A 25,537-nucleotide genomic window follows, 5' to 3' on the forward strand; every position below is an offset into this window, starting at 1 on the left:
TGGTATGATGTGAGGTCCGGATTATACGAGGCTGGAGGCTCCCGCACCTCCCAATAGACCTTCCCACCCACACGTCTACCATCGGCTGATTTCTGCTCCATCTCCATCTTGTGTATCTGAGATGAGCTCCTCACACGTCTTACTGCTGCATTTTTGTTTTCTCAGATTTGCACATTGGGAGATCAGCGGCGACCGATCTTAGTCTCCAATGGCGGGCTATCAGGTGAGCGACTTTATCATTTCATCCAAATGGCCCAACAAGCCGAGCGAAGAGCTCATAGCAGCCAATCACATTGCATCCAGCACTGGTCTGGGGTCTTCAAAAAAAGAACCTTGTGCTGGTTTGGCCGTGTTGAGTTAATAAATATGACATTGATCTGTCCTCAGAATCCTGTGAGCTTGTGAAACCAGAAAACCCAGAATTGTCCATGGAACCCACATGGAAGAAAAACATTTCAAATATATTTTTAAAATATTCTTCCCAAATTGACATATATTTGAAATCCTACAATTTTGGTGCATCTATATTACAAAATATCTGAGAAATCTAATTTTATTTATATATATATATATATATATATATATATATATATATATATATATATATATATATATATATCTGCTTTCCATATATGTAGATTAAATGTATTTCGAAAAATGTCATATTTGTAAAATATGAAAAACAAATTTCAACTTTCTATGTATTTGTATGTATCTTATTTTTCTATGCTAAAATATAGTAGTATTTCAAATGTCATATTTTGGGAATGTTTTTAAAATACATTTTTTTTTTTCATGTGGGAAGCTGCATTGCAAATTTAAAAAAAAAAAAAAAAAAAAAAAAAAGCATGGGGGTTCCTCCACAACCCTACCAGGTCCTTTGTGTCTGGTATGGATTTTAAGGGGGAGGGGGGGGGGGGCAATACCAAACAGAAATTGGTGTGATGTCCCCAGAAATTCCAGGCCATGTGGCTTGGTATGGTTCAAGAGGGAAGGGCATACACTCATTTGCCCCCCTCCCCCTTTCCTGGCCTGCCAGGCTCCTGCTCAGATAAGTGCCTGGTAGGGATTTTGGGGTGAACCTCGTGCTCCTTTTTTTGGTGTTGGGGACCCCTAAAATACAGGCTAAACCCAAAGGCCCTGGTATGTGTTGTGGGGTAACCCCCATACCTTCCCTGCCATCCACTTTTATAACCAACCGAGCCATGTTCTGATTGGCTGCTGAGGTTTGCGTTCACCAAATTGATTTAGCCAAAGGATGACTACAGTGAGGTTCATCCAGTTCTGGGACGACATCCTCCCAGAAGTGCAACTCGAAGTGAACATCCCCAGTCTGATCGATGTTTATAAGGTCACATTGTTTATAAACATCGATCAGATGGATGATAGAGAGATACAATGTTACTTTTGTATCTCTGTGTGTCCTATAGACTCCTAAAATCGAATGAAATGACTGGAAAATCCCTTATGATTAAGACACCAGGTGTCTCCATATCAGGGGCGGACTGACAACTCATGGGGCCCCAGGCAACAGGGGATCATGGGGCCCCTGAGTCCTTGCCCAAACTCAAAAAAAGCCTATGAAAAAGGTACCAGGGGCATCTCATGGGGGCCCCCTACTGACCCTGGGCCCTTGGGCAGTGCCCGAATTTCCAAATGGTCAGTCCGCCCCTGCTCCATATGCACATTTTCCCCCATGGACCATAAGAAAGGAAGGAAGAAACACTGCAGAGTACAGAATTACAGGCCTATTTATTAAAAAATGTTATACTCTCAATCTGTAGTTAAAAGGCATTGAAAATGATTGGATGCCACTTTGCTCATTGCAGCAAGCATGATGACGTCAACTAATTTTTAGCTCTTTCCAAAACCTTTCGTAACAATTGACACGGTCAGGGGCCGGGGGAAGTTTTGTTTGCTTTCATGATTATTCTGGGTTCCTTTCCGTGAACGTACTGCTGGCTATTTTGTCATTCCCAATAATTTGTGGAGATAAAAAGGAGTGGAAGAAAAGCTGCCATACATGAGCCTTAAACTGTGAAATGACCCTTAGGGTCACAAGAACTTGACGTTTATTTCTGCAAAAAAAAAAATTGTGTTTTGGTTTGCATCACCAGATTGCTTCTGAACCTCACAATGTGTCATTTTTGTGTTCTCACAGGAAAATATCGACCTTGTAGACGGGTAAGTACAGTCATGGTGACTGATTTGTGTCTTCATACAGTGTGTGGCTTGTATTTGCTGTCCCTTTTGTAGACCTATATAGATAGAACCTCCACAGTCGGGGGGTGTTGGCCACACAGGTCTGTCATCCCGCAACTCAAAAATAAATCTCCGATTATTTGCAGAACGTAATCGGATTCAGAAATAATTCATTATCCTTCCAACCCGGAGATTGATCTTCTTTATAAATACTGTATAATAATATATAAAGCGCCAATAGTTCGCTCAGCGCTGTACATTAACAATACAAAACATGAGGGGATCGAGGACCCTGATCCTTGGAGCTTACAATCTAGGAGGGAGGGGATGGTGGCACAGGAGGGGATAGCTGTGGGGGATGGAGTGGTAGGAAGAGTGGAGGAGGTCGGCAATTAGCAGGGGGTGGGGTAGGCTTCCCTGAAGAGGTGGGTTTTCAGGGTGTGCCTAAAGGAGAGGAGAGTAGGTGATAATCTGATGGGTTGGGGCAGGGAGTTCCAGAGGATGGGTGACACCCTGGAGAAGTCCTGGAGGCGGGCATGGGAGGAGGAGACCAGGGAACTAGAGAGGAGGTCTTGTGAGGAGCGGAGTGTGCGTGTTGGGTGGTACTTGGATATTAGGTCAGTGATGTAGTATGGGGCAGTATGGTGGACAGCTTTGTATGTCAGTGTTAGGATTTTGAATATTTTTGTGATTGCTACAGTATAGGTGATTGAAAAGCTATTTGCAAAAAAAATCACAACCCACCAAAATCCATAAAACACATAAATCCCAATTGGTCCAAAAACTGGGAACAAGTTTAAATCCCAAAAAGATCAGGACATGAATTATAAAGGGCTTGTAGAAATGGAAGGATCCAAAGATCCGATGGAGAGCAGCTTTACAACTTATGGAGAAGACAAACAGAAATGTATAATCAGTGTAGCCCCTGTACTAATGGCACTGGGCAGGAAGGGGTGAACATGAGGGGTGATCAAAGGGCTAACTGTGTGCTGGGAGTGGTGTCTGTGTGCTTCACTGTACTCACACTGTGCAGTCATCCAGAGCAGTGTGCCTGAGTGGACAGAGGATGACTTGTTAGTACACAAAACAGTCGTCCTCCCCTTCAAAGATCCTCTGAAATCACCGGAAGAGCGCCCCCTACCCAGAAATGCAAAATCGAGTGTTCAGGATTTATATAGCGCCAACAGGTTGCTCAGCGCTTTACAATATAAAAGGAGACAATACAGCAACAATACAAGAGGGTTAGGAGGGCCTGATCCTCGGAGCTTACAATCTAAGAGATGGGTAATGATTTTGCACACCTGTGCCACCCTGTAGGGAAGCAGTTAACAAACAGGACTTACCTGCTCTGTAATGGTTTTGCACAGAGCAGGCCCGATCCTCATCTTCTCGGGTCCCCCACCAGTGTTCCTGGTCCCCCTCTTGCCGAGTTTCCCCAGAGCAACGAGCTTGGTATGGGAGCACCCAAGCAGGCTCACTCCTGAGCCACTGCTCTGTCCATTCACACAGTCGTGGCTCAGCCATTCCCTCTCTCCTCCTAATGGCTCACTGACTGTGATTGACAGCAGCGGGAACCAGAGGCTCCTGTGCACATTGCTGGATCGTGAAAGGGCTCAGGTAAGTATTGGGGGGGCTGCTGCACACCACACTGAAGGTTTTTACCCTCTCAAACAGAATGAAAGGGTAAAAAAAAAAAAAAACCCTGGAGCCTTTACAGCCACTATAATTGTAATGTGATTGATTACCCTTTACCAATATACCCTTTATATGGATAAATACCCGGGTGCTGCACCAGGGCATTGTACGTTGTAGCATATTTGGGTGGTGATATCCCTGCTATGCCCCGCCCCTGTGCTTAGGAGGTGGGGGTTCCCTGTGACATCATTGGTTCCGGGGATGCTGCGGGTACAAGCACTGATGGCAGGAAGCTGTCCTATAGAAGCAGATGAAATACCTCTTCTATAATATGTTGTCACAAGATACTTATGGGGACTTTTTTAGGCGTGTATACAGACAACTCCAGATGTATAAAATGTATTGTTATTGACTCAACCGTTTGTACCTCTGCACCACCGCCCAACAATTGCACCTCTGCACCACAGACTCTCTAGAATGTTTACCTTTTATCTAGACTGTTGCCACTGCAAAAGTTGTACCATATAATCCAAATACTCCTGTATAATGGAGAAAGTAGCGTCTATATTCCATGAACCTATCAGAAAACGTTATAGTTCAAAGAACGTTGTTAAAATGAGGGACAAACCACCCGCTTCTTCCTTGTGTAATAGAATGTACAGTATATATACACATAAAGGTCCGCTGTTTAATAGTCATGCTGGACCCTCTGAGAATCTTCTCAATGTTCAATCTTCACACCACACGAATCTTGGCCTGAATGTTCGAGCATCAAATTCTCACCTCAAATTCTCATCTCAACACTCGTTTCTTCCATATCAATTCCTGACCCACTCAGCTTTTCCGGTTCATCTCCGACTTCTCTCTACTTGACTCTGCATCTCTGGTTAGATTGGTCTGTAATATGAAATCTTCCACCTGCATATCTGACCCTATTCCCACCCATTTATTTAACTCCTGATTTTTGGTTCTCTATGCCCCTTTATTTTCAGTTTCATAACTTACTCCCTTAGCTCCGGTTTTGTACCAACGATCCTCAAAACTGCCAATATCCGTAGTATTTGGGAGGCTACCTCCAGATCTTCTATATGTCGTATATAAAGAAAACACATAAAATCCTGATGTTTAGGTAGAAGACCCCTGAGGTTCTCCATGCTTGCAATCCGAGTGTTTCTCCTGTCTGCTGGCAATGTGGCGAGGAAACTGGCACTCTCTTCCATATTTTCTGGACTTGCCAACACATTGCACCTTTCTGGAGAGAGGTCCTTAACCTTCTTGTGGCGAATCGTCCCTGTGTGATCACATTTTGCCCTTTCTGTTCTGGTTTTATCCCCTTTGTAAAGGTGGACATGTTTCACAGACGTTCTACACTGTTTGTTTAGGGAAATGTGACCTTGTAGTCTCACTTCTAATAGAGTTCATACTGTATTGTTGGGTTGTGTAGGGTTTGTTGTGGGTGGGGAAAACCCGGTGCCAGGCTGTCTGGTGGGGGTGGGGTTGAAGCTGTATATACTGAGCTGTGTTTAATAAAGAGTCAGTCATTATTCACCCTACACGAAATTCCGACTTGGGTAGAGCAAAAGGGAGTGTCTTTAGCTATAATATCTGCCTTGGGAGAGTGCTGGAAGACTTGCTGGAAAAGAGGACCATTGGGTGTGACACATAGCTCCGCAGGAGGAAGCCCAGCCGGAACGGTTCCGCCACGCTTCTGCAGCTACTTTTTACAGGCATCTATTTCATTTGAGCCCATCCACTTCTTGCTGGGCCTCTCCAAATTTTCCAGGAAACTCTCCTCCCATGTTTTAACTGCGGCCGGGAGAACCATTCCCATGCCTTGGCTTTCTACCACGCCTCCTACACGATGGGAATTGGTGAAGGTTCTAGCAGAGAATAGAAGAATGGAGCACCTCACTGCTTTGCATGCTAACTCTGTCCCCATCTTTGAAGCAGTTCGGGAACCGTGGGTTCTTTCCATTTCCAATTTGCTTTCTCAATTGTCTGAAACTGATAGCTAATCCCCTGTTATGCACTGACATTTGTACCTATATGCCTCATCGATGAGCCGATTTCATTGCCTTGTGATTGTTTTGCAATTCTATGCAGCTTTGTCTCTAAAAGTCAATAAAGTAAATTCTAAAAAAAAAAAACTGCCTATCACCCCAGTACCAAAAAAAGGCCACATGGCTCTGGAAAATTAAACAAATTTTGCCCCATATCTAACTTGCCCTTCCTTGCCAAGATCCCCAAGCAAGTTGTGATATCTGTTTAAATAAAAACATGGTTTCAACCCCTTCACGCTGAGCGTACGCAAATATGCGGCCTTTCGGTGGCTGGGCCTCGACACCAAGCTGCTGCATACTTGCATGCGCACTCCCTGCACATGTCGGTGTCCCATAGAAAGGTCCCAATCTTTTGGGATCGGGACCTTTTCTGATCATGTGACTGCTATGACCGCCAATCATGGTGGTCACATGACTGTAAACCCTGTCCTGCCTCCTGTTGTCAGAAACCCCTTAAAGGGCCGGGAGGCACCGGCATGAAGGCATTAAATAACCTATTTGAACCCTCCCATCTGGTTTTCCGCAACTGCACAATACAGAAATGGCCTTGGTCACAGTCACTAATGACCTTCTGTTAGGTTCTGATTCTGGCTCACTAACCACCTTCTACTGGATCTTGGTTTTGCCTTTTGATACTGGAGATCACAATCTTTTACTCTCTTGCCTTGAAACCATATTTGAAGTCTCAGAACTGGGTCTGAAAATGAAAAGTCATCTTGCTGATCACCGTCACTTTCTCTTGATGGATTCCAGTCTCATGTTGGTCCAGTCAAGTTCGGTGTTCCTCAGGGCTCAATCTTGGGTCCCTTTTTTAGCATTTTACATGTTTCTGCTTGGACAACTGCTTAGATGACATGGGCTCAATTATCACTTCTGTGCTCACTACACTTGGATATACATCCATATTAAAGTGGGTCTACTTTGGCTGCTTCTCCTATTGAACTGTATTTGATATAAAAACTTGGATGGCCCACTATTTCCTCTTATTTAAACTGTGACAAGACTGAAGTCCTGCTTGTTGGAACCTCCATCAATGATAGGCTACCAGGACTGGCCTTAGATGTATCAATGGCACTGTACTTGAGCTTCAGCCTAAATTGTACATGTGAACATTCCTTGCAATGGCAATAAAGCATGGCAGGTCCTCTTTAAGGAGACATTTGGGGTCTATAAGACCCCAGATCTCTCCACTATCCTTGAAAGTGTGCGATGGGGGGTGGAATCTCCTTACAGGAAAAAACATGGCTCTGCTTACTTTTGCCCTAACCGGGAGCGACAAAATGTCTCTTCCAGTCTTCTAGACCATAAGATGATTGGAGACATTCCCGTCTCCACTCAACTCTATTGCAATGGGCTGCAACCGCCGGATCAGTTCCCAGGCTCTCCATTGGGACAAAAGAGCCTAGAAAAGCACTAGAGAGAGATGGGAGGGGCCATCTCCCATCTCCTTCTCTCCTAATTAGCCACTAGGATCTATTTTACGGTTTAGAGCATCGCCAGCAGAACAAGACCAGGGGAGCACAATGGGGTGGGGGGACTGGGGGTGCACATCGGGAGGACCAGGCAGCAGAGAAGGAATAGTAACCTGGACAGGAGGGGTGGCATATACTGGGACAGATCCCTGTATTCTCCTCCTGTATCCACTGAATGCACAGGGATTGGTTATGGGAAATGCCACCACCACTCCTGTCCAGGTTCTGGGGGTCTGCATGGAAAGGGACTTTATCTACCTGTCTTCCCCCCCCAAACCCCCCCCCCCCTGCGATCAACAGGTTGCCGACACCACTTTAGACTATGCCCAGTGCATTTTAGGTATGACTTTGAGGGACTAAAGTGCCTTCACGTAAATCCAAGGGAGAAAGAGAAACAGCCTAATAATGGTAAAGAAATAAAAATAGTTCTAGCATTGTGGACCCGAGAGGTGCCTGGACAGGTGCAGGGTGACAAAATGCTCTCAAGGACCCTGGAAAGCTTAACATGCTTACAATGGCACAGAAATTTCCATGTTGTATGGGTACTCTGGGGTCCTGGCTGGCCACGGCATTCCCACCAGGAACAGCAGCCTTCTGTATATGATCTACAGTTCCCACCAAATGGGCAGTTATTCAGATGTTCATCTGAAGTCCAAAACAACCAAAGCTCTGTCCAATCCTAGGATTGAACTGCACCATCAGCTCTTTTCTAATGTCATGCATCTGGCTCTGCCAAGTGGCCTTGGCCCTAATGCGAGTTCAATTAGCCACAACTCAAGGAACCTCTAGCAACCTCTGGAGGAACCCTAGGACTCTACAGCACCCGGGTTGGGAATGGCTGCTTTAATGGGAACACTTGTTCAAGAGGGAATTTTTCCCACTTTGGAGAGATTTTATTCAATCCTTGACAGAAGTGTTTAATGACTTCCTCTATTCAGAAGGAAATTGCCTTGGCTCTAGAGGGACTTTACTGATATACTGTTTTTTTTCACTTAACAGATCAGAAGGGGAAACTGTATCCCTCAAGGCAAGGAAGAAAAAAGTAAAGAAGACACTTTATTCCCTAGGCATGACTGTTAGAGAGGTAAGTCTTTAGTTTTTATATTGTAGACCTGACTTTGAACAAACAGCAGTGTAAGTTGACAAAGTGATCTCAAACCAGCATCATCGTTCCAGATCTGCACTCCAGAAGGCGACGGAGTCCAAGGCAGGAGGTGTAAGAGGCCTCGGTAATGTTCCTGTCTTCACCAGATACCTGATGGTATAGCTGCAACCATGATGTCTCCATCCAGAAACCACCACTTAATGTGCCTCACCATGAATGGCTTGGTCATGAAGATAACCAGAAGCCTTACCCCAACTCTAACCTAACCCTTTTTTTGACCAAGCCATCCATGGTGAAATGCAGTTATACTGTTGATGATCACATAGATGTTTGGAAAAACTTTCCCTTCAACCTCACACTGAGAGCTCCACACAGACGTTGCTTTATCCTCTACTTCTATCTAGTTTTGATGCCATGTTTTATTCATTTCTTTCCACTGTCCAATCCATAATCCATCTGTGATATAACTTATACTAGTGATGAGCATTGTGTGGGGTTTTTTGTTTTTTGTTCCTCCTGAAGAATTGCGACCCTCCTGTAATCGCGGTCTTGGGATCTGGGGGAGGACTCCGTGCCATGGTTGGTTTTTTGGGAACCATTTCGAAACTGACTGAACTCAACCTTTTAGGTGCCGTGACGTACATCGGTGGGATATCTGGATCAACATGGTACATTACAACAATCTAAAAATCAATTTTGTTGAATACATAATCTAACAGCTATTGTTGCTTTTTAACCACTTCATGTTTGGGGCAATTTTTTTTTTAAACACTTTTTTTCTCCACACATTTTAAAAATCTCCCCCTCCTTTCCTCTCCCATGTCCTACTCTTACCATTCCAGGTGTATGTCGTCTCTCTATTCCAAAAAAAACTGGTACGAATTTTCACACATGGAAGATCTGGAGCTTATGTTTTGTTATCGAATGAAATCTGACACTGAGCGGGGATGGATGGATCCATGGGTGAAGATAAAGGAGAAATTTCTTGGAGACGTGTTTTCTCTTACAGATCTTTGGGCCTATACATTTGTGTTCCTAGTCGTAAATGCAGTAAGTACAAGCTGGGTCCTCTCCTTTTGGTTTGGCAGTTGTTTGGTGAACTTCAAAGAAGTGCACCTCCCCCCAAACCGTAACAGGCCACATGACCTCAACATGGGGGGGGTGTAACTTGGGAGCCCATGTTAATGAGCACAAGGGCTTCTTCCCCACCACCCTGGACAGGGGGGTTGTGGGGGTCTGACGATGGTTCACAATAAAAGATGTAAATTAAAAATAGACACCCACATGCCTGAAAAGTTGTGTGCTGTTTTTTAATATTAATATATATATATATATATATATATATATTAATAATATTATTTTCTCATGATGCCTGCTGACTCTCTGAAGAAAAAAAAAAAATACTGAGGGACCCAGTGTACACAACCTCTTGAAGGTACCATTAAGCTCAATATCTCCCCAAGTTTTCATAATTTATATAAATGAGAGCGGGGGTGATGGTGACAAATGTCCAAATGTGGTCATATGACGGTGTCACTGCTTGTGACCTGTCAAATCCAGCCATGTAAGGCAATGTGTTGGTAACCTCAGCAGTTGCTTTGGATGCAACCAATGAAAGCAGGACAATTACCTTGTGATATAACAATGACACTGAACCTTGGGGTGTAACAAAACTTATTTAATACTCCTCTTTCTTCAGATTAATGACGAAAAGCTGTCCAGTCACCAGAAGATGTGTGAGAGAGGTCAAGTCCCGTATCCCATCTACTCTGCTATGACACAGGATAGGATACACGAAAATGATTCAGGTGGTTTTATTAAAATTGGCAATTTTATTGATTCCTCAACATATGGGAGTTATGATTCCTATATACGAAAGATAAAACTAAAATTGAGGCTTGGGCTGGCCATGATCCCTCCGCTTCCACATACTGCTTTGCCCATTTCTTTACAGCCAGAACCTACAAGCTCCTTCCCTGGTAACTGATACCATCCACCTTTTTTGTGTCCTTCTGATCAGACCTTTTTGTAGCTGTCGATAAAACTGCCCATCAAGCTAGTGGAGTACTAAAGCTGGCCATACGCTAGTAGATTTTACATTTTTTTCATATGGGAAAACAACTCAACAGTATGTTTGTTCAATAAGTTTGAATATCTTATGAAAGTACTTCAGAGTTTTGTTAACCAGAACTATGCTCACCTCCAGTTGTGGTGTCCACGAGGTCACTTGCCCACCGTGTACCTCTTCGGCAGGTCTTCCAAGTTGAGCTCTTTTACCATTTTGGTTGGCAGGGTCGGGATGATGTCACTCCCACAAACATGGCAGTTTTCATCTCAACAGATACCCAAATTGTTCCCAGCTCAGTGTGCGTGTAGCTCAGTATACATTGAGGACAAGCGGGTAGGAATACTTTAATGCAGAAAAGACCTAGTAGATCCAAAGCATAGCAGGGAGAGATGGAAGCACATACCAAGTCATTCAATTGCAGATGTGACAAAGGCTTCAGATCCACACCCTCTAACATGTTTCCCCTTCCCGTCATGGATTCTGCGATTAGGCTCATGACAGGAGAAATACATTAGCGGGTGTGGTTCGGGAGGGGATGGAGTTGAAGCCTTCCTGTCACATTTTCAATTGAACGGCTCTTGGTATACACTTCCATCTTTCCCTGCTATGCTTTTGAGTATTGGGCAAAACCAACCCCATGAGAGCTGAGCTGCACCCAACAGAAGTTGCATCACCGGGTGACTCCCATTTGTTAGGACCTGTATGCCTGGGGGTGTGAAGGGTTGGACCATTACTTGACTACTTTGGCTGGATGTCAAAATGGTCTAGTGATCGGAAGCTGGTCCTGTCAACTTCTGATCATTGGTATGGTGAGAGCTGTCTTTGAAAGCTCAGTTATGGTGCTGGGAGTGAACAGTGAGCATGCTCTCGGCAAAGAAGGCTCTGCCGCCCATTCACTTTGCTGCAGCACATATGATTTATTTGGGTGGCAAGTAAAGGTCAAATTTAATCAGTTTTGAAATGAATGAAAACCATATTTAATTAGAAATTTTCCATCCTGCTCCTTTAAATTTTCTCATCACTGCAGTCAAATCTGATCATCAATTTGACCCCCGCCAACCATTCAAAAATCAGATGACTATTCCAAAAATGCCTACTGTATGGCCAGCTTTACAATTGCTCATTTTGCCTTGTCCTTGATGCCTGGAGGCTCATGGTTTTGCAGTGAATCAGGAATAGAGGTGACTCCATGGTGTGTAGAGGACACGTCTCTGGATGGACAATCACTAACTGGAGGAAAATCTTCTCATTTCAGGAGCTTGGTTTGAGTTCACTCCACACAAGTCAGGATTTCCTTCCCACAAATACTATGTAAAGACTGAGCACCTGGGGTGTAGGTTCAGAGGAGGATATTTATTGGAGGAGCTGCCTGAACATGACCTGATGTATCTTCAAGGTGAGCCCGATCAGAAATGGTCCTTCATTAACGAGGCAAAAAATCTTACCTGTGCAAATGATCATAGCACCAAATCAGATAAGTTCCATTTTTTTTTTTGTTTTTTTTTTTTCTTTGTTTTTAATTTTGAATTAAGATGGCGTACAAAAAAGCTGTACATAATGAGCTTAAAGAGACTGAGGGTTTGTTTATTTTATTAAAATGCCAAACCTGTCATTTCCCGCTCTGTAATGGTTATGCACAGAAAAGCCCCAATCCTCTTCTCAGGTCCCCCACTGATATTCTGGCCTCCACCCTCAAGCCAAGTGCCCCCACAGTAAGCCGCTTGCTATGGGGTCACTAATGCATGCTCTCTCCTGAGCCCTGCGCTGTCCATAAGACTCACACAGCTGTACTTGGCCCTGCCTCCTGCTCCTTTGTCACTGGCTCTGACAGCAGCGGAGGCCAATGGCCACAGACTGCCTCCCAGGGGATAGAGGCCCCAAGAAAGGAGCTCTGATCAGACCCTCTCAAGCATTCATCATCTTCCCAGCCAAACCTTATGAGGCTCGCTCCCAGATATTGGATGAGGTCATAACCTAGTGACTGACCCTCTCATACTGTTTCTGGAACATTGTTCCTGCATGCCTCTGGAACAATCAACCACCAGGCTTAGGGATAGACCTGACCCAATCTGAAAAATACAATTCTGCTCAAATATGTACAGCAGTGCCAAAGACTACGTTTATCCAGCCTTGGACATGGCACTACATACATATATCTTGGCTCTGTCAGATGACTTATTCAGGATTTATATGATGCCAACAGTGCTTTACAATATAAGGGAGACATTACAATACTTTCAGTACAGAAGGAATGTGAGGGCCCAGCTCATGGAGCTTACAATCTAAAGGACAGACAACTGATATCTACAACTGAAGGTGTATATGGCTATGAAACTATTAGGGCTATACGTTCATTCATTGATAATTCCTACCTGGGATCCTCATATTCAGCACTAATCCAGTCCTTCTTTTTTTTTTTTTCTTTTTTTTTCCTTCAGGATTGTGGGGCAGTGCACCTGGTGCTGACTGGATTAAGCTGTTCTTTCTTGGTAGGTGTTTAAAATGTATTGGTTAAAGTTCTTCTACAAGGATTCCCAGCCTAACAAACCTCCTCAACCACCCCAATCGAGTTAATTGATTTAACAATTCTGTAGTGCAGACACCATACCAGTCCCATTGTCTCAGGTTCTAGTCCCTATTTAGTGCACAGCAACCAAGGCATAAAGTATCTTCTAAGATTGTTTGTAGACCTGAGATGGGGATTAGGGTGAGCCTTAGGATAACTAGTGCCAACTTGGTTGAGGACACTTCTGCAGTTAAATGTTTTCAAGATAAAGGCTATCCAGGTAGAAGAATGTGAACAATTCTGCACAGGAGAATCCCACTCCAGAAATGGCCCTGTCCAGCAGAATCTGGAACAGTCTCCTCAACAAAAGAGCTCAACAGCAACAGTGTTCCTCCCAGGATTTCTTTCAGGTCTCTACTCACTGTGCCCTTGTATACATGATGCCGCCTTCTAGTATCAGCCAGTCCCTGTACTCTGAGCTTCCTGGCCAAATCCTCCAGACTTTGCTCCAACTCTTCCTGCAGCTGGGGCAGTGGTTTCCCCAGTTTTCCTTGACAGAGAACCTCCTGCAGACTTCTCTGGATCACCTAGGAGGGAATGATGGCCCCTCCAGGCTGGGTCACTCTCTAGCAGGCAAAGGATCCTGCTGTTCAGGCCTCAGACCATTTATGCCTCCATCCCCCTGCTGGTCACTCTCCTGACCAATGATTGGCTAAGGCTTTAGAAATTATCCCCCACTTCCCCCCCCCCCCCCCCCCTTCTAGCATACTGTTACAGTACTTTCTGGAATACTGTGGAAAGTATGTGAGGCTGCAGAAGCCTCAAGTAAAATGGGCCCCAGAGATTTTACTTTATCTAAATCTGTGGTTATGCAACATGCTGGTCCCAAGTCCTCCATCTTCCTCACTGCAAAGTGGAAGGTTCCTTTTTCATTTAGTGAGCAGTCCAGGTAAGGGAGCTCTCCATACAATCCAGTCCTAATAAGGCTCAGAGTAGGCAGCACTTCAGTCTAATCGGCAAGATCAACTGGAAGTTTCCACCACTGATTACTTCCACCACTACACTGAACGGCCTTGCTGTCTTCTTCAATTCGGAGAACCAATACTAGAAGTCAAGCATAAGAAGGTGCACCAGCCTAGTGCATTACCGTAGGACTCTTTATTCTTTGAGTATATTGGAATTAATTTTATTATTAATTTTATTTAATTTTTAAGTCAGGTGCATGTGACAATTTCCATCACATCACCAGACCCATGCCCAACAAATGGATGGCAGCTTATGCATTTCATGGGTGATGCCCTTTTTCTTGGAGCTCTGAGGAAGAGAGCATCACCTTGGTATACAAGGTATGACTATGGGTGTAATACCCCTCTAGATAGCCATGGGGGTGCTATTCAATTTTTAGTTAAGCTGAGTAGCAGCCTGGGGAAATAGTCAGTATGGTCAAATTTGGGTCAGGTCTGAGAGGGTCTGCAGATCAGTTCCCTAATACCTCCCCCTGACCTAGAGAAATCTCTAAAACTCAGTGGGTGGGGGTGAGGAGGGGTAGGTCTGCATACACAGGGGACTCTGGCCAATCCACAGGCAGGAGGCTTGGCATGGGACAACAGCAGCCCTAAGTATGACTGAGCCTGCTCAGCAGCAGGAGTTTGGGTAGAGAGGGATGGGAGGGGGCCCAGTGGGAAGTGGCCTCCCTACAGGTTGGATCATTCAGCATCACCAGCCCCTAGAGCAAGGACCACCCATGGAGCCAGGAAAAGAGCCAGCCTAGTGGACAGCCAGAAGTTGGCCACCTACCTGAACCAGCTCACACAACAGACTGAGTAATCCTACACCCCCTGGACCAGTTAAGGGGAAAAGAGCACTCTAGCAGGAAACCTGATTAGCTCCTTACCCAGGACTGTCATCTTAAAGTGGCAGGCATTGGATCCCCTTGCCAGGGATTTCCTCAGGCAGCTGAATACGAGAATTGTCTGGGGTGGTACACCAGGAGAGGCTGAAGAGCTCTTCAAGAAGAATTATTTGCTGTGTAAACTTGTATATAGCTGCCAGGAAGTTGGTCCTCAGTTGCTGTTCCTTTGGGTATCCCATACACCCCTCACCCCACCAAAGTTCAATTCCCTAATAATAAAACCTAAAGACCAAGCTCAAGGACTGTTTAGTCTCCAGAATACAAGTCACTGAAAAATGTGTTGCCTGGCTGTCCAGGACTATAGGGGGACCCAAATCTCCATTCCTAAGGGGATAGAGCTATATAAATAAATAAATAAAAAAAAAGAGAAAAATATTTACATTGCATTTTTGAACTGATGTGAGGGGGGTGCAGGAAGAGCAAAATATGTAGCTGGAGATGGGCTTTAATACATCTTTATATAGAAGACTCACTTTGCAAAGCTAACTTGCCAGCATTGGGATGCTTAAGTTATTTTCAGCTCACTCAAGATTTGAAAATCAGTCATGAGACTGACCTAAAGTTCATTATGCTTGGATTGTTTGAATGTGCTGAGAGACCAAAGTCAGTGGTGATCGCTGCCCTCTGCTTCTAAAAATTCTGCTTTCCTGGTTGGCACTCTAATGGCTTCAATATTTTCTCAGTCCATGATCTAGAACAGCCATTGTCAACCAGGGTTCCTCCAGAGGTTGCTAGGAAGTTCCTTGAGCTGTGGCTTGTTGACCTTCTAGTTGATGGTGCCTATGTAGTTCTAGGACTTGATGGAAAGCCAGCAGCATGGCACCGGTTAGATTTATAAGCTGTCTATCAGGGTTGCATTTTTTTTTTTTCTGATTGTCCACCAGTGTAAGGGGCCACGGACTCCTCCCCATTCATTGGTTTTAGGGTTGTTTTAACGCCTGAAAAGTATGTTTTAGGGGTTCCTCTGGGCTAAAAATGGCTAAACAAACAAGTATGCAGATTACGTAGCAAAGCACAGGGTGCCATGTGTTGTCCCATGCTGCATCTTAGTGGGCATGCCTTGGGCAGCTCTTCACAATGAATGACACCACATCACACCCAACACATGTTGAGAATCTCAAACTCTGACTTTCCTAATCTGGATTCAGGTTCCAGGACTGAAGCCAGAAACGGCCGGACAACTTTCAGGGAGGTTGGCAGTCGCAGCTTCCACAGAATTCCTTCAATTAATTGAAGTGTTAAAAAATAAAAAAATTTTTGATGAGCTGAACTGCTCTGGGTTTGGTGCCAAACCCCAACTGTGCCCTGATGATCGGCAAACAATTGTGGGGGGAGGGTCCTTCGGAACATCTGTTAAAGAATTCAATTTGTCAGACTTTTTTTTTTGGGGGGGGGGGGTTGTTTGTGTTCCTCTTAAATCTTGCAAAACCACTTCCTCCACCCCTGATGATGCCAGAGCTCTGCTTATTGGCTGCACCGCACATGGGTTCACCGCACACAGCCTCCTGGGGTATGTTATGGGTGTCTCCTGGGGAGCAGATGTGTCATGTCACAGATGGGCATCCAGGAAAAACAAAACACAGAAATGGCCCCCCAAAATAAATACTGCCTAATATTACATGAGGGGTTCCTCCAAAAAGTTTCCGCACTTTATATTTTAATTTAAAAAAAAAAAGTGTGGAAACTTTTTGAAGAACCCTCATATTACTTGCATGTTCTTTAAAGGTAATCTAAATTTGTTTATTTTACAGAAATGTGCAAAAAAATGGTCAAAGCCACTACTAGAGGTAAGAAGTCAACCACTTGGGAATTCCACTTCCTATGATCACCTTCCTGTATATTATGTATGGATTAGCTTCAAGAATCTGACATTTTAGAGGCTCGCCCTTCCAGATTTGTGTTTTTTTTTTTTTAAATACAAAGATTTGAAGGTATGCCATCACAGGGAACTTGGAGGCCTAATGAAAATTTTCCTGTTTCTCTGAAGGGGGTAAGTGCCTCAATTAACCGCATGTCGCCCAGCCACTGTAGAAATACGGCGGCAGGGCGGCACTCGCAGGCAAAACCACGTTTTAAAACGTGTGTTTTGTAAACAAATAGGGGGCGTGCGCGCCGCCGCCCTATATGTCCCGCCGATCACCGCCGCAGATGTGAGTCGCCGGGTCACAGCAGCTCCTTATCGGCTGTTTCCCGGCGATCGGCGGCAACCAGTGACAGAGCACAGCTGCAGTAGCTGTGCTGTCTGTCACTTCCCTGTCAGCTCGAGGATGAGCTGATCAAGAGAACAGTTTCTCTTTCTCGATCAGCCTTGTCCCGTCCAGTACACACCCTCGCCCCACCCCGCCCCCTAGTAAAACACTCCCCTCACTCCTATAACCCTTCCCTGCAAAATAGTTAACCCCTTCCTCCCCAGTGCCATTAGTACAGTCAGGTTTTTTTTTTTTTTTAGCACTAATCACTGTTAGTGTTTTTGGGGAGGTCAGTGACCCCAAGTCAGTACCCCCCAATGTCAGAATGTCCGCCGCAGTCCCGCCATTAGTCCCTGATCACCGCCATTATTAGTATTAAAAAAAAAAAAAAAACCTAAAAATCCCAGTATCTATACCGCCATTTGTAAACGCTATAACTTTCACGTAAAACAATTAATTTACACGTATTGGGGTTTTGTTTTTGTTTTTTTTAAGCAAAGACATGTCGCAGAATGCATTTTGGCAGAAATTTATGACTAAATTTGATTTTTGCATTTTTTTTCTACTGGACATGTTTTATAGCAAAAAGTCCAAAACATTGTTTTTTTTTTTTTTTCTTTGTTTTTTTTTTTTGTTTACAAAAAATAAAAACCGCACAGGCTATCAAATACCACCGAAAGCTCAATTTGTGGGGAAAAAAGATGTAAATTTCATTTATGTACCGTATTGCATGACCGCGCAATTGTCCGTTAAACTAGCGCAGCTCTGTATAGCAGAAAAATGGCGTAAATTGCAGTATCTCTCCCATAGTTTGTAGACGCTATAACTTCACACAAAGCAATCAATATACACTTATTGGGATTTTTTTTTTACCAAAAACATGGAGCAGAATACATTTTGGCCTAAATTTATAACCAACTTTGAGTTTATTATATTTTTTTTTTTTATAGCTGAAAGTAAAAAATGTTTTTTCAAAATTTTTGGCCTTTTTTTTTTTTTTGTTTATAGCGTGAAAAATAAAAAGCGCACAGGTGATCAAATACCACCGAAAGAAAGCTCTATTTATGTGAAAAAAGGACATAAATTTCGTTTGGGTGCAGCGTTGCATGACCGCGCAATTATCAGTTGAATTAGTGCAGCACAGAGTAGCAAAAAGAGGCGTGGTCATTAAGGGGGGTAAATCCTCAGGAGCTCAAGTGGTTAACCCCTTCCATACCGGCACTTTTATCCCCTTCCTGCCCAGGCCAGTTTTCAGCTTTCAGCGCTCTGTTTGACAACTGTGCGGTCATGCAACACTGTACCTAAACTAAGCTTTTTAAAGTGGTGTGTTTTTTTTTTTTTTTTTTTTTATTGGCCACAGCTAATCACCTGACAGATGGGCTGTAATTGGCCTAGTCTGTATCATGTGACCAATCGCAGCTAGCAACACAAATGTAAACCATGGATAGCTTCCATTCATTGTATACAATTGCCATGTGACCTGTAATTGGCCACAGCGGTCACATGGTACCGGTAACAGGCCAGTACACAGATCGGTCATCGGCTATGTCGGGATACAGCCGGTGACAGATCTTGCTGCATTATCACGGTTTTCTGAAATGGTTACATTTTTAGATTTGGCATTTAAACTGCCATGTCTGTAAAACGCGATCCCCCTTTTTGGATCCCTTTTTCAGTGATGTTTGACAGGCAGCAAGGAGGATATGAGGCCTACCCAGGGGTGGACTGACAACTCATGGGGCCCCCGGGCAATAGGGGATCATGGGGCCCCTGTGTCCTTGCCCAAACTCAAAAAAGCCTATGAAAAAGGTATCGGGGGCATCTCATGGGGCCCCTTATTGACCCCAGGCCCTCAGGCAGTGCCCGAGTTTCCAAATGGTCAGTCCACCCACTGCCAGTCTTAACCCTGTAAATACCGCAGCAATGCACCACAACCAGGTGCCCATTTTCTTGCACGGGTCACATTCAGCTGTAGTACTGCTCGCCGAACTCAAGGGAACGATCGTTTTTGCTGAAGGTGATGGAGCAAAGCTTTGCGAGTGTCGCTTGTGAACACCATCTGCTGCAGCTTCACCCCCATCCCAACACCCCTTTTTAAACAGTTCAGAATGTTCGAGGTGGTGGGGCAAGAAAAAACAGATCATGTGACTGCTATCAGTGGTCACGTGATGGGAAGCTGGTCCGCCCACTGCTGATCTTTAGCCCGGACCAAGAGGTGTCTTTGACAGCTCAGTCCTTGTCCTTTTAGAGTGGTCAGCGATCAAGATTGGCTGCCTAGTGACCCATATATGCAGCGTGCGGGTGTTTAAAGCCCACCGCACATACTGTATGTATTGGGTGGTCTTAAAGGGGGGGGGGGGGGGGTGTGCTGAAAACACAGGTCAGCCAGAAGCCGAAGCGAGCCCCTATGGACAGTTTGTTCCATAACGCATTTCACCCTCCCACTGGTTCAGTCATGGATATCCAATCCTCTATGGTGACTGGGCAGATTGCTGGTGTGTGGCTCCTTATCTTCTAGCACACCAGCAATCCGCTCAGTCACCATGTATAGAGCAACAGCTGGGCTCCTGTCAAAGCCACACCTCAGACGTTTCACCCTTCCATGGGTTCAGTCATGGAGGTCTGATCCTCAATGCATGACTGGGCTTGTTACTGGGGTTTCAGCTCCTTATCTTCTAGCACACTAGCGATCATCCCAGGAGATGGATATCTCTATCTATGTTCAGCTTGTCTTCTCAAAGCCACGTCTCCTTCCAGAGCAGCACCCTGATGCATTTCACCCTCTCATGGGCTTTATCCTACAGGTCCAATCCTCCATGTATGACTGGGCTGGTTGCTGGTGTTGCAGTGCCTTCTCTTCTAGTACCCTACTAACCAGCCCAGTCAACAGGTCTAGAGGATTGACTTCATCTGGTGTCCTCCCAAACGCGTTTCATCATGGAGGTCCAAACCTCTATACATGGTGACTGGGCCTATTGCTGGTGTGTGGCTCCTTATCTTCTAGCACACCAGCAATCCGCTCAGTCACCATGTATAGAGCAACAGCTGGGCTCCTGTCAAAGCCACACCTCAGACGTTTCACCCTTCCATGGGTTCAGTCATGGAGGTCTGATCCTCAATGCATGACTGGGCTTGTTACTGGGGTTTCAGCTCCTTATCTTCTAGCACACTAGCGATCATCCCAGGAGATAGATATCTCTATCTATGTTCAGCTTGTCTTCTCAAAGCCACGTCTCCTTCCAGAGCAGCACCCTGATGCATTTCACCCTCTCATGGGCTTTATCCTACAGGTCCAATCCTCCATGTATGACTGGGCTGGTTGCTGGTGTTGCAGTGCCTTCTCTTCTAGTACCCTACTAACCAGCCCAGTCAACAGGTCTAGAGGATTGACTTCATCTGGTGTCCTCCCAAACGCGTTTCATCATAGAGGTCCAAATCTCTATACATGGTGACTGGGCCTATTGCTGGTGTGTGGCTCTGGTCTTCCACAGTCAGTTTCAATGGGCTGGGTAAGTCCTACTGGCACAGTATTGGAGTCACCGGGTTGTTGCAAGTCAGTGCTGGGATAGGCGCTCTTCATTTTTACTTCTCCATTGTCGCCGAGTACACATCTGATGTGTGGAGTACCTCAGACTGGAGTGCTGGAAGCCCTAAAGCTGGATGTCTATAGCAGCAGATTTTTGAACGAATGTTTGAATATTTGCATGAACGTTCATACAATAATTCTCCGTGCATTCCATGACTGAGGGAAAGTCTTTCGGAAGAACTTCAAAATGTTTTTTTTTGCTTTTAACATTCGCTTTTTGTAATAAATGTCATCTACGAAGGGAGAACCACATACACCGATAGAAATTCATTGCAGAAAAAATGTTTCCATCCGTGTGTGTTTTTTTTTTTTTTTTTTTTTTTTTCCCCCCCCCCCCCCCCTTTTTAAAATGTTCTGTCACAGCAGTAAAAAAGATCATCAGAAATGGAAGGAATGTTCTTAGAATGAAACTTTAAACACCATCTCACTGGCGTACAGCCCGTCTGGCTCCTGCAGATTGGTCTCCTCTGGATCTCCTCCTCCCAGGTCTTCCACCATTCACCTCCAGATAGAAGTTGTGTGTTTGAAGCTCTGGATTTGTTCAGGTTATGCCGTTCACTGACTCATCTCTCATCTCTTATTTTTTTTTCAAACAGTGAAAGATGGAAGTGTGGGATTCTTCAAAAGTAAGTGTTTTTTGTTTGGGTGTGGTGTTTTTTTTTTTTTTTTTTTTTTTTTTTCCCCCCATAGTGTGAATGTTTGTTTACAAATTTCCAATATAACATACGTCCGTTTATAGAGCACATTACTAGTCTGATTGTTGGAGAATTCCAGATATGGATTATGATACATTGTTACTTTGTTCTAAATCACCAGATTCCAGCAATACAGGTCTGTGCTTGCAGCCAACAAGGCACCGTGGGGTTTAATTGTGCTCAAAAGTTTGCATCTCCTGGCAGAAATGTTGACATTTTTGGCATTGATATGGAAAACAGGACTGATCATGACAAACAGTCCTTGTTTTGTGTGGGAATATCCCATTGCCTCTCAGATCAGGAAGGAATGTTTCCCCTGCAGGAGGAGATTGGATCGTGCTTTGCTGGGTTTTTTGCCTTCCTCTGGATCAACTGTGGGTGTAGGATTAGAACATTTAAAAAACTAGTGCAAACATTTTTAAAGTAGCTTCCACTGCAATACTTCTCTGCAGCATTGTGCCCTGTAGTAATATATTTTCCCCACTAGATGCCCCCAGAGGATTCCCAGCATCAGTCAAGCTGACACTGAGGGTATTCTGTGAATACAGGGTGTCATGTACCCGCCCCCTGAGGAGGAGTTTCCATGACCTGCTCCAGTCAGTGTATTGGTGTGGAGAGAGGCGCTGACATCTCATTAGCATTGCACCCTTCCTTCCTGAATAGATATTTATTTTAAAACTGGTTATGATGAAGAATCTTAAAACTGGTTTGCTCATTTTCTAGCAAGGATGGGAATGAAGGATCTGTCATTTCAATGTCACCCTGCGACTATACTGCGTTTTTAATACCGTCATTTGTAGCAAACATGACGTGGTCTGCTTATCAGAAGTTCAATCAACAAAGGTGACCAACATCCACACCGTTCCAGCAAAACATGCCACATTCTGTCATAGAACTATCTCCTATGGTCAATGTTACCTAGTGGCCAAAATGTATCCCCCACCCAAATACCACATTCTGTCCACTAGATGGCGCATATCACCACTGATCTGTCTCCGACTACAACGCGTTTCATTGGCGCGGTGTGGATCTGAGTCATGAACTGTTTATACATAAACCTCAGATGTATAGCAGAAACACAGAATTTTCAAATTGATATTGAAATAATTTCATGACCTTTTTAAAAATCAGACCTTGATACTACCATACCATGAGATGTCACACACGGGCAGATCTCATCCTTGTGTCGGTGGTATGTACACGGCTCACACTGGTTGTCTTCATTCATTTTATCCAGGAGCCTGGAGAAAACTCAGTCGATTGATTTTTGTTATAAAGGAAGGTAAGGAGACGTCACTTTCTTCCCTACACTGATCAACCAAGGGACTTGGAATCCATGGACATAATGGATGCATACTTGTGTATTCATGTCTTCAGTGATTACTTCATTTTGGTGACAAATACTGCAGCCTAGCCTCTGTTCTGAGAGTCTTCACAAAAGTCCTTGCTCTGGTTCTGGGCCTTCTTCATCTGAGAGGTAATTTGGTCATTGGAAATCTAAACTATCTACTGCTACCAGAGTAGACATCTCTGACCTTCTTGGACTTGTGGTAATCACACTGAGGACCTTGGAGAACTTCAGATGGTTTCTGAACACCAAGAATCCCATTCTGTCATCACCATTACATTTAAAGCATTGAATTGATCTTGGGCTTTTAATAATCAGACCTCTCTATCTCAGATCTGGAAGGCTAAGATCCTTCCTCTTTATCCCCCCCCCCCCCCCGGAACAATCATTCTCAAGGTTTATGTATCTGCTATTGCAGATGCTAATCTTATCTCACATGTTCTGCAAGAAGCTGTTTAATGATCCTGGTTTCCCCTTGTTGGTGTGTTATCCACCTCTTTTCAATGTTTCACTATTCCCCCCCCCCCCCAACCCCACTGTGGCCCTCTTGAGCAAAAAGCCTCCCTTGCTTGACTTTATGCCAAATTCAACTACTCCTGCTGGTCACTATGAAGAAATCTTTGAAATCCCCCACCTTTGTGTGCTAGCAGTCATACATAAAGTGACCCAAGCTATGAAAAAAATAGAGGAGACTATACAGGACAGAGGCAACAAAGCTGTCATACTACATCTTATTGAGTGTGTGTAAATCTGATAGGCTGACCAGGGGCAGACTGACAACTCATGGGGCCCCCGGGCAATTGGGGATCATGGGGCCCCTGTGTCCTTGCCCAAACTCAAAAAAGCCTATGAAAAAGGTACCAGGGGCATCTCATGGGGTCACCTACTGACCCTGGGCCCTCCCGGCAGTGCCCGAGTTTCCAAATGGTCAGTCCACCCCTGAGGCTGACTGTCAGGCAGAAATGATCCAATAGCTGTTAAGCCTCCAGATTACTTTCACACCCCCGATGTGCCCTGCCATGCTTCCCGGGCTCCGCGTTCCCATCAGCAGACCTGGGACCTGCATAGTGGGTGCCACCGGTAGAAGGGAGGGGGATCAGCGAACATCTGTTCACTGATCTCCCCTTCCCGTTAGAGACACCAGGACTCAGAAGTGCCATTTACTTCCGGGTCATTGTCCCCAGACTGGCTTGGGTGATATTGGCTAGAGATGAAGCTGCCGCCTGCAAACTGCAACCGGTCCGTGAAGAAGAGGAAGCCAACGAATATAGTGCTGCGCAAGCTGTACTGCACAACATCACTTCCTCCCAGCTCCCTAGTCAGTCTCCACAGCTAACATCGGCAAGGATTTTTTTTTTTTTTTTTCCAGGAGAGGGGGGTGCAAGTAGCTGGTCTTGCCTAGGGTGCAAAATAGTCCACTGACCCTGCCTGTAGGCATCCATGTCACCCTAAGTTGCTTAATACCATCAAGCTGGTTGTTTTTTTTTTTTTTTTTTTTTTTTTTTTTTTTTTTTTTCCCCCCCCCCAGGTGGTTTTAGTAGAAATTGGGGATAAGCTTTGGGTTGGCCGTAAGTTCAACCCAAGCTGTTAGCCGATTGCTGAACGGGAGAACTAAATGTCAGCGGGCCCCCCAAGTGAAATCATTGACAGTCTATGGCTATGACCAGATTTCATCAGTGATGCCAGCCAGGTTTCTGGGCACTACGATTTACGATCCTGAAGGGTCGGGGAACTGTCAGTTGCAGTGAAATGGGTGGGAGAGGAGCATTGTGTTGATGGGCCATTGGAGCGTTGTTCATCCTGATTGGCTATGGATTTATTCATGGTACATTGTGGATGAAATGGCATTTACATGTTTAATTTTGTGGTGTGTGTGTGTGGTTTATTTTAATTCTTGAGTAAGAAGTGGTACTAAGAGTTCCTTGTTCATGTGGGGGGCCTACAGCTAGTAATTACCCCCCCCCCATACTTCCACATCCAATGCAATTGTTTTTATAAGCGACCCCTATGTGGATGATTTACTAAATGGTATCTCTGGTGAAACAAAGAAGCTCCCCTTGCAGTGGGACGGCCACAACACTTCAAGGGTTAAATGCTCATCTATGCCTAGACTGGATTGAGGACTTGGTGACCTTGTACCTCGCTCCCCCACTGGTGGGCGCTTAAATCCTCACCGTGATTTTTCCAGCTTGTGGGCGGTCCCTCCACATTCTCACATACAATGCAGGGTTAATGGTCTTGTATTTGATGTCAAATGCTTGCAAATGCCAAGTGTGAGGGAGAAGAGACCGCCAGACCTGGACCTATAGGAGTGGAGGATCAGGTAAGCAAAAGTTCCTAGTAAGTCACCCTCAGCATAAATCGGCATTAACCTCCTGCAGTACCGGGGGCAGCCTCACAGCAAGGGGGGCGTCTCTGCAGAGTTCAGCTTTTAAGGGGGTATTAGTAAATAAGGGAAACCTGGGATTGGACACCCAATCATAACAAAGGAATGAACTTTGTCTTGAAACGTTTATTAATCGATATGAACAACTTGTATATTCTGCTTAGTTCATGGATGGATACAAACATGGATGAATGGATACAAAGATGGATAGATAAATGAATGGACACACGGATGGATGAACAGATACAAACATGGATGGATGGATACAAACATGGATGGATGAATGGATACAAACATGGATGGATGAATGGATACAAACATGGATGGATACAAACTAAATGTTCATCTGCAATAACTGTCAATTATTTTGCTA

General features: G+C 44.6%; 1 protein-coding gene across 1 annotated transcript in view; it reads left to right on the forward strand.

Moving 5' to 3' along the window:
* The first annotated feature begins 208 nt into the window (after positions 1-208).
* Positions 209-25,537, forward strand: part of LOC149449571 (cytosolic phospholipase A2 gamma-like) — a 45,341-nt gene continuing 20,012 nt past the window's right edge. Inside the window, exons 1-8 of the mRNA XM_089693068.1 lie at positions 209-223; positions 2,162-2,184; positions 8,369-8,453; positions 8,997-9,142; positions 9,317-9,524; positions 10,174-10,282; positions 11,798-11,938; positions 12,981-13,031. Coding sequence (XP_089549194.1) covers positions 209-223; positions 2,162-2,184; positions 8,369-8,453; positions 8,997-9,142; positions 9,317-9,524; positions 10,174-10,282; positions 11,798-11,938; positions 12,981-13,031 — 778 coding nt within the window. The remainder of the gene's footprint in view (positions 224-2,161; positions 2,185-8,368; positions 8,454-8,996; positions 9,143-9,316; positions 9,525-10,173; positions 10,283-11,797; positions 11,939-12,980; positions 13,032-25,537) is intronic.

This window comes from Staurois parvus, unplaced genomic scaffold (assembly GCF_062004578.1).
Source record: "Staurois parvus isolate SC_StPar_1 unplaced genomic scaffold, SC_StPar_1.0 ptg000612l, whole genome shotgun sequence".
Taxonomy (NCBI): domain Eukaryota; kingdom Metazoa; phylum Chordata; class Amphibia; order Anura; family Ranidae; genus Staurois; species Staurois parvus.